Source organism: Neolamprologus brichardi, chromosome 13, assembly GCF_056152115.1.
Source record: "Neolamprologus brichardi isolate AB-2024 chromosome 13, ASM5615211v1, whole genome shotgun sequence".
Lineage (NCBI taxonomy): Eukaryota > Metazoa > Chordata > Actinopteri > Cichliformes > Cichlidae > Neolamprologus > Neolamprologus brichardi.
Window position 1 is genome coordinate 4379858 of NC_142116.1, and position 10143 is coordinate 4390000.

Here is a 10143-nt window from a genome sequence, read left to right on the forward strand (position 1 = left end):
AACAAGTATAAGGAAAAATAATGGATCCTTTGCAAATAATTATAAAGTTGTTATGAGCGATAACCTTTACTTTATGATACTTTTTTAACCCCCCATGGGAGAAACTGAATCTGCTCTGGTACAATGAGGTGGCCCAACACCACGCTAAAGCAATTAATATTGTTTCTGGCTTTTTTTTGTCACCCCTGTGTTTGTAACGACCTTTGAACTAACTTGTTGAAGAGCTGTGCTGTATAAATAAAGCTGCTTATTGTAGCAGATGGTGTCTACTAGTTCCTTACAGAAATATCTTGCTCTTTAACTACTAAGTGCTTTATTATGTGCACCAATTACTACACAACCACATCTGTCTGCTGTATGTCGCCGAGCTCGAGCAATGAAAATAAATGCCTTTGGCCAAAAATGGCACTGTCTCAGCAGACTGAATAAACCAGAATAGCAAAGTTGTGGTTTTGTGGTTTCGATGGCTCAATACAAAGCTCTTTCTTCTAAGTAAATTACAATCACAATTTAAATGCTGAGTTTTAGTTAATTCAATACTATTATTACTTATTCATCTTTATATTCCGAAATTAAAAGTTATAAGCAAAAAATCTTACATTCCAGTTATTTTGTTATTCAATGTGCTACATTTTCTGACCTTGTGTTAGTGTGGCTTCATTAACCTCTCGGCGCCCTCGAGGGCACTTCCTGTGCGTAGGGGAAGCACACAGACATATGGCCGGGGAGACGTTTCATCCGTCAGTGTGTGTGTTTAAGTGAAAGCCACAGACAGTGCAGACTGTATAGCTTCCGCAGGGTAAACATCAGCTTTCTCATGAGAACGCTTCTCTCTTTGACTGCTCAGATGCTTTTCATGTGTGCATTTGTCTGTATGTGTACTCAATATTGAACTTCATGTAAAAAATAAAAGATTGTCATTTAGAAAGCACTTCTCCGTGTATATACATTCATAAAGCTTTCCTCTCTGAGTTGACACAAATCTTCACGTTCTTTAAAATACACGAACATGTATGATTATTCAAAACAGTGTGTTTAAGTTTAGTTGTTGTCTTAACTAGGAAACATTAAAAATATATAAATTAATTGACTTACTTTTTCTTGTTTTTTTTCTTCCATTTTCTGAATTTTAGAACAAAGCAATAAAAAATATTAAATAACAAATGATGTTAAAATGAAATTTCTTTCTTCATGTTCTGAGGCTTCAGGATCTCCTGACATTCAACTCTTCTGGGAAAGCTTTCCACAGGGTTTAAGTGTGTGTTTATGGGAATTTTTGACCATTCTTTCAGAAGTGATCCGAGCAGGCCCGGCTCACAGTTTCCACTCTAATTCATCCTTTGAAATGGGTTGAAGTGAAATGCACTGATAACAAGGTTTACCTGTTAAATTGAAACCAAGGGAGAGATTTCTCCAGTTTCAGCATTTAGATGCATTTAATCAACAGTCGTTTACACACAGAAAGAATGTAAGATAATAAAAGTTTTTAAGGGCCTTATTTTTCTGATTTTTTCCCTTTTAAAAGGGTTTGCTTGAGGACTTTTATATAGTATCGTAGAAACTCTTTGCTTTCTTACAACTCTTACTGCTGTGTATCAGTCACATTAATTGCTTTTAGTGTGGGCTGCTGGTTTACTCTGTTGATTAACAAACCGCAAACAATCAAAGTCCAAAAGGACTTGTATCCCTTTTTATGTCCTGTGCGTTTACATTTTTACAACTTCTCCAGTTGTTCTTAATGTTGTTAAGAACAACATTAAGTTGTTCAGTGTGTTAATCCTGTCATTTCACCTGCTGTAGCATGCTGAGCTTAATTTATCTTTATAAGAAGAGGCTACACCACCACCTAGTGTCCAAATGTGGTCACTGCCGTAACAAATACCCGTCGTACTTGAGCATGACTTCAATCAGTTTCAGATGACTAAAACAAAACACTTGCTCAGTCATTAAATACAGATTGTCAAATTTAGCCAACAGTTATAATTTATACATTTATATACCTTTAATGTAATTTTTTTAAATTCAATTTTATTTATACAGCGCCAAATCACAACAACAGTCACCTCAAGGCGCTTTATATTGTACAGTAGATCCTACAATAATACATATAGAGAAAAACCCAACAATCATATGACCGCCTATGAGCAAGCACTTTGGCGACAGTGGGAAGAAAAAACTCCCTTTGAACAGGAAGAAACCTCCGGCAGAACCAGGCTCAGGGAGGGGCGGGGCCATCTGCTGCAACCAGTTTGAGTGAGAGAAGGAAAACAGGATAAAGACATGCTGTGGAAGAGAGACAGAGGTTAATAACAGATTTGACTCAATGCAGAGAGGTCTATTAATACATAGTGAGTAAAAAGGGTGACTAAAGAAGAAAAACTCAATGCATCATGGGAGTCCCCCAGCAGCCTATGCCTATAGCAGCATAACTAAGGGATGATTCAGGGTCACCTGATACAGCCCTAACTATATGCTTTACCGGAAAGGAAAGTTTTAAGCCTAATCTTAATGTATTCTAATACATAATACATAGTATTCTAATGTATTAGAATACTTAATGTATTCTAATAATTTCTAATACATTAATTAATTCTTTAGGTATTATAATACAATAATCTATTATTGGGCTGAAAAAATAAAAACAAAGGTAAACATTTTTAAACTTCTAAAATTAACTACATTTCCAATTTGGATGTGTTTTGCTTTTCCCATTTTTCATTATTCTTCTAGTATAAAAAGGCTAAAGAAAAAGACAAATAGCAATTGATTACTCAAATGTAAATTATGTAGGATGGTTATGTTTTACTTGTATTTGCAACTGCGGGTCATCACCCTGGAATGCTCTTCTCTAGATGTAGTCCATTTTTACTTCATAGCACTGAAGTAAAACCTGGATGGAAGAGCTTCAAAACTAAACAGTCCCTCTAAAAAGTGTTGTCCAGTGATGTCACTTTCAATTCAAATTTACCAGTTTTAAAACTTCGTATGAAAAAAGCCACTATGGTCCCTTTTATATGTTTAGGCATAATTCTTTATTTGCTCTGCTCTACTTCTCAACATTGGTTTGTCTGTTGAGTTTAAGTGCCTTTTTATGCTTGATTGATTGATAGGTCAGTGGTAAGTGGCAGGGCCGTGCAGAGAGGTTTAAAGGGGCGGGTGCTCAAAGTTAAAAAGGGGCACATTGAACCAGGCTGAATAACAACAGCACACATTCATCAAGAATCTAATATGGGAAGGGCAGGGCTGTGTTGATCTGAGACTGTAGACATTAAAAAGTCCATAGGAGAGATGGTAGCTGATTAAACAAGTGTCATGAGATAATAACAAAATGCAAAGATTGGTGACAGCGCTTGGAACCATAAGGACACAAAAAACTGTGAGAAATAAATTAGGCTCTGCCTGTGAATCACTCTTTGCTTCTCTTCTTCCTTCCATCCCATCATTTCATATATCACTCTCCACTTGCTGTCTATCTGAGAACAAGGCACAACTTGCTATTGCAATAAACTATAATCTAATTATCCACACCTAACAACTCTTGCACTTAATCTATAATAAAATGATGACAGAAAATGTTATAGCCCTGCCTTTAGTAGCCTCACACAGCTCCTACTGTTTCCTCCTCATGTCCTTACCAGCCATGTCTGGACAATGTTATATCATGAGTAATATTTAAAAAAAAAAAAAATCCATCTAAATAAAACACACACATGCACGCACACACAGTGACATTTTAGACCTTCTTCAGAATACTGTATATACTATGGGCATCACGGTGCTGATGCAGAACCCTTACATTATTATTTATTACTAGAGCTACAATAATAAAGCAATGAGGAGGGGGAAGTAATAAATATGAAATAATGTATTTATGATGATTCCATTTGTTTCACTATCCACTCTGTGCAGGGGCAAAGCTTATTAAACTGTAAAGATACAATAATTTTACTGCTGTAAAATCCAAATTTCGTCTTATTTAAAATATAAATCTAATATAATCTGCTTCTTAATGTATGTTCTTTAAAATACAGCGTGTGTTTTTTAATATATTATAATTATAATAATGCATAATTATGTGGACATGCATATTAGATCCTTTTTTAGTGAAATATAATCCCCCAATAAGGCAGGAAAAGCCCGGAAACTTACTTTAAAACTAAATATGTTCTCTAAAACGGTGACAGAGCTACAGACCCATGACAGCCAGGTAGCTAGCAGCTATGACCAGCACTACTTGTGCAGTTAATAAAAGGACAGGTAATGTTTGTCAGCTTACCAACGTGTACGTAATAAGCTAATACTCCTGTGTGCTATACACTACAGTTTACGCTGTACACCTACTTACTGGTTTTGTCGCATCAGTCTGTGTTTCTGAGTTAATTTGTGTTTCTCCTACAGCTCCGGACCGCTAAAAATGCGCGTGCTTTTTGTGAGCTCGTTCCCGGCTCGTAACCAGCGCGTTCTGCCGACAAGGGCGATCATTGGTTAAATGTGATCATGTGACTGATGCAAGCCAGATCCTTTTATTTAGCAAAACTGTGATTAATAGTTAAATATTATTGTTGAGGGGCACAGACAGGACTCCGCACGCACACACACATAAAAAAAAATAATAATAATAATTTAAAAAAAAAAAAAAAAGTTGCCTCAACAAAAGGGCACTTTGGGCACCCATCAGGAAAGGGGCGGGTGCTCAAGCCCCTCTAGCCCCCCCCCCCCCCCCCCCCCCCCCCCCCTTCACGTGCCTGATAAGTGGCTTAACTGAGAAGCAAACAAAAGAACCTTCAGAAAGTTTGAAGAACTATTTCTCAAGAACACTTTAAAAACACGCAAGAAACTCTGGCTCCTTGGAAGCAAAGAAGAAAGTGGCTCAAGACTTTTGCAGGTAAGTTAAGTAATGTAAGTTAATGGTTTAAATTCTTCTTACAAAAAGTTATTCAAAACAAAATTATGCGCTTTCCCCTTTTTTCATCTATTACTACTTGATGTGGAAAATATCTACAGTGTATTTACTTATATCCCAATATTTAGAACATGTGTCTTACTCCAATTAAGAACTGTGCCTCTGATGGACTTTTTTGCCCCATAAAAACACACACGCAATCTCATGCCTGAAGACATGTTTATTCCCAAATTTAGAATGATTTTTACAGCCAAATGTTGTCCCACCAGATTGCTTAAAATCATCACAGAGGTTTGTGATATAATTTCAATGAGGAGAATGTTTTGAACATGAGGAAATATCTTGCTGATGCAAATTTGAGCTTCCAAATTACAGTGCTTTATCATCATGCGTATTTGCGCAGGTCAACTCCCAAACAAAAATCACAAAAGCAGCATGATAGCATGGCACTGCTAACTTTTACATTCTGTCTCTCACATCTGTAGCTGGGGAAAAAAACATATAAAAATGCTTCAAAAAGCGGTTCAGCTATTTGATCAAAAGTTGTTTACTAAAACCAGAAATAACTCAAATACATTTTAACCTCTGACTATTTTCAAAAATGGTGAAGTAGATGCTAATTTTCAGAGGCCCCCTCTTTCTTAAATATTAATTTAATTTTGATTCAGTGGGGATTCGATGACCTGTAATAGTATCCAGCATAAAATGCAATTTTCAAATTCAAATTGCATGATATTTGACCTCTACTCTTTAATTTTCCAAGTAGCGGGAAATTGTAAACCTGAAAAGTAATTTTTGTGCAGTGTGCAGATGGTTCTTCAGTGGAATTGCTTGTAACATTTGCAGTTCCTCTATTGTTGCTCTTAAATAATTAAACAAGCTTGGTTGGTTGAAACATCCACTGACACACATGTAGCCAAGTAAAACAAACATGGCCTGGCATGGTAAATGGCCTGCATTTGTATAGTGCTTTACTCAGTCCCCAAGGACCCCAAAGCGCTTTACACTACATTCAGTCATTCACACACACATTCACAATGCAAGCTACGTTGTAGCCACAGCTGCCCTGGGGCCCTGACAGAGGCGAGGCTGGCGCCACCGGGCCCTCTGACCACCACCAGTAGGCAAACATGGGGTTAGTATCTTGCCCAAGGATATTTGGCAGCCAGGAGGCAGCGGATTGAACCACCGATCTTCTGATTAGTGGCTGACCCGCTCTGCCACCTGAGCTACAGCTACATATATACATGTTGTACTGTTCTGTGTAATTGATTAAACTGACATGTTAAATTGTAATTGATTAAACTGACATGTTTCAATCACATCTTAACCTGGCAAGGCAAGTTGGGCTCTAACTACATCTAGTATGGTTTTTTTTGTTTTGTTTTTTAGTTTATCTGTGTGAATTAAAGTAGTATTTCTTAACTCTTTTTTAGATGTATCTGTTTCTGATTTTTACATTGTTATTTGACTGTTATGCAATGAAGAAAGGTGAAACATCAATACATTAGAAACAGATGAGAAATAAAACAGTTCATGACTAAAGCTCAATTTAATAATGTACACAGGTGTAAACTGTGAGAGAATTAATATCTTAGAAGTGCTATCCAATCAGTTATTTTAATTGTCATATTTGCTGACTAGTGACCCTCGAGCATTACATAATTTCTGTCCTAAACGTATGCAGAGTGGGGCGTGTCTGAAGCTCAATTGTTCTTGGAAGAAGGACTAACACTTGTAAGTTAAAATGTGGCTGAGGGTTATCAGTGGATGGTTTACTAACCAGCCTAGCTTGTTTGAGGCATTTGCCTTAAAATCTACATTCTATTGAACTTTGAACTTTGTAGAAGGTGCCCACACAGAGACCCCGAGACACTGAGATCAGAGTAAGAACATTTCGCCCTTTCCCAGAGTCACTTTCGCTTACTGATTTTATGAAGGGAAATGTCACAAGCTTTTTATGGAGATCATTTGTTTGCTCGGTTTTGCGGTTTGCATTATTTACATTTTATTGCCCTTACGTTCATGTAGCATGAGGGTTAAGGGGCATTTCACATTTGCACTAGCTTCTCCAATGTGTAACTTGGAGTACCAACTTGGACTTTGATGTATTTTGCAATGTAATGACGGCCAAAAGTCACCCTGAAGTTAATGATCAAGTCAGTTTGCCAGACAAATTTCTGAAGAGCTTAAATCCAACCCTATTATATAAAAGAGCGCAGAGAACTCAGAAGAGGACATTGCAGCTCGAGTGCATGCACCCTATGCAGCTTTTTATGCAGGTGAGTAATCTCAGTCTTTGTATTGATACATGTTCACATCTTTAACTTTCTGACATTTTAAACTAACTCTAAACCTCTTACTTTTGCAGTCATAAGCAGAGCAAAGATGAAGTTTGAGACCATCCTCGAGGAAATCGATGGGTTTGGGCGTTTCCAAATCGCCATCCTCATCCTGCTGTGCACCTCGCGGATGGTCCTCCCCTGTCACTTCTTACTAAATAACTTCATTGCTGCTGTGCCCCCTCACCACTGTGACATTAGCACGCTGGAGAAGTCTTCAGAAGAACTCTTCAGAAATTTAACTCGGGAGCAGAAACTGACTGTCAGCCTTCCTGTACGAGAAGATGGGGAGCCGAAATCCTGTGAGATGTTCGCAGAGCCTCAGTTTCAGCTTTTATCCAACAGCTCCAACCGCACTGACCTGCCCACAGTTTGGTGTCAGAGTGGATGGGTTTATGACAATTCCACCTTCATTTCCACGCTGGCCACAGAGGTACAGTAAAAATAGTGCACGACTAAAAACTAATATTGCAAAAAAAACAAACATGCACAGATGTGTGTGACATAAATTGACTGTCATGAAATTCAAATTTTATTTAAAAAAATATTGACCCTTACATTGGCCTGAATAGAAGAAACTAGTCTCTAAATGGATCAAATTAAATGATGCTTTCCTCTGTGGGTTTCTTTCCCAGTGGAACCTTGTCTGTGATAAAAAGAGCCAGACAAAAACCACAAACACAATATTCTTCGTTGGAGTTATGATCGGAGCTCTAGCTTTTGGATTCTTCTGTGATAAGTAAGCCAATTCTAGCAGTTCACTTTACGCTGGAGATGCATTTGTTTTTCCATTGTTCAATTTATCGTATAAGGAATAATAGTTGTGATAATTCTTTGGTCAAAACCACACTTAAAAAACATGACTGTACTTTTACATTTGTGAAACCCCTTTGAGGCCTTTGTAGGTTGTTATGGGAAAATGTACTTCCTGTGCTGTTTCCAGGTATGGGAGAAAAACCATGCTTCTGGTCTCTTACATTTTGTCGATCGTGTTCGGCTTCTCCAGCACATTTGCAAACTCCTACACACTGTTTGCAGTGCTGAGATTTTTCACTGGATTTTCACTGACAGGAATCAGCGTCATCTCAATAGTTCTCAGTAAATGACTTTTTTGCCTTCAAAAAATGTTAACACATCACATGTTGCGCCCCTAAAATCAGCTGTTGTAGGTTTAAAATTCATGATTAACAATAAACTAATAATCATTAATTTTGGTACTTGTCATACCTTTCAGCCATTGAGTGGGCTGACATAAGTCATAGGTCAACTATTGGGGTGATTGGCAGCCTGGCCTGGTCTGGAGGTTACATGCTGCTGGCTGGGATTGCCTTTCTTCTCACTGACTGGCGGGCGTTGACCATGACAGTTACAGCCCCGTTAGGATTCGCAGTTCTAACCTGGTGGTAAGTGAAGTACAACAGCAGGGGAACAAAACAGATGTTTTTCATTCATAACAACATTAATTCATGACATTTTTTTGGAAGGGTATTTCCCACATCTGACTTAGAATCGTTGTAATTGTATTGTATGATTATAATTGTAGGTGGATTCCTGAATCTGCTCGCTGGCTTTTAGCAAATGGTAAAGTGGAAAGGGCCCAGTTTTATCTTGACAAATGTGCAAACATCAACAGAAGACAAAAACTTTCCAGAGAAAAACTAGAGGTAAGACTTCCCTCAGATACGTCAAACCAAAACTAACAAGCCCATTTTGAAAATGTAAGAAAATGAGTCGAAAGTAAAGATAATCGATTAAAAATGTAGCGAGTAAAAGTAAAAAGTTGTCAGAAAAAAACTGCTCAAGTAAAGTACAGATACCTGACAATTCTACTTAAGTACAAAGTTAAGTTGCATGGGTTAATCAAGCAAAAATATTAACAAGTTTTGCACTGTGAGAAGGCGCCAGGTCCTACAGGAAAACAGATTCAGGATCCGTACAAAGCTTGTGAGCAGACTAAAGAAATGCTCTGAAATCTCTTGGTAGACAGTTGTATGGCACCCCAAATCATCACAGCAGAAACTTCACATTGGACTTCACACACTTGGATACTGTGCACTCTTCATCCACACTCTTCAACTTTGATGTTCAATGGACTTTGTATCAATGAGCAACGATTCAGTTCTTTTTCTCCTTAGCCTAAGTTACATGTTTCTGACTTTGTCTCTGGTTCAGGAGAGGTTTGATGTGGATTGTGGCTCTTGATACAGTGACATCAGCCTTAGTCCACACTTTGTGAAACTCCAGAGTTCTTGAATGAACTTTTCTTGACAGACCGCTTAAAACTGCAGTCATTCCTCCTGTTTCATCACCTTCTTCAAAACATACAATATGAGTTTTGTGCCTCAGCATTCTGAAGGACAAAACATTGAGACTCTGTGTCTCATTCCCAATACTGTAATTTTCTGCTGCTCATTCCTGTGCAATATCCCATCTGCCCTCTCGTCATATTTCTTTTCAAGATTTTCTTATTTAATCACTAGTGTACATATATTTATATTTATAGATACATATATATTTAGTCATCTTTTCTCTTTTACTATGTCTCTCTAATATTTTGCTCCTTACTATTTTTCTATTTTTTTATTTTATTTTATTTTATTTTATTTTATTTTATTTTATTTTATTTTATTTTATTTTAATATATTTTATCCTACTGTATCATGCTGCTGAGTGACTGCTGCTCGTCAAACACATTTCATTGCAATGTTGACCCTGTGCTAACTTGCATATGACAAATAAAACTGAAAACTGAAAACTGAAAACATTTACAAGAGAGACCTGTTTCGAACCAACATATTAAAATAGCAACAAAAAAAACCCAATAAAAATTTAGATTTAGCCCAGAAATCAATATCCATGTTTAACTGCTTATTATTTCTGTTTTTCTACAGACTCTTT

General features: G+C 37.2%; 1 protein-coding gene across 1 annotated transcript in view; it reads left to right on the top strand.

Moving 5' to 3' along the window:
- Positions 1 to 4844: 4844 nt before the first annotated feature.
- LOC102799377 (solute carrier family 22 member 7-like) overlaps positions 4845 to 10143 on the top strand; it is a 9048-nt gene continuing 3749 nt past the window's right edge. The window contains exons 1-8 of the mRNA XM_087849677.1: positions 4845 to 4885; positions 7119 to 7185; positions 7275 to 7678; positions 7881 to 7984; positions 8189 to 8343; positions 8480 to 8648; positions 8789 to 8909; positions 10137 to 10143. The exon at positions 10137 to 10143 is cut by the window's right edge and continues 103 nt beyond it. Coding sequence (XP_087705803.1) covers positions 7292 to 7678; positions 7881 to 7984; positions 8189 to 8343; positions 8480 to 8648; positions 8789 to 8909; positions 10137 to 10143 — 943 coding nt within the window. The 5' untranslated portion in view covers positions 4845 to 4885; positions 7119 to 7185; positions 7275 to 7291. The remainder of the gene's footprint in view (positions 4886 to 7118; positions 7186 to 7274; positions 7679 to 7880; positions 7985 to 8188; positions 8344 to 8479; positions 8649 to 8788; positions 8910 to 10136) is intronic.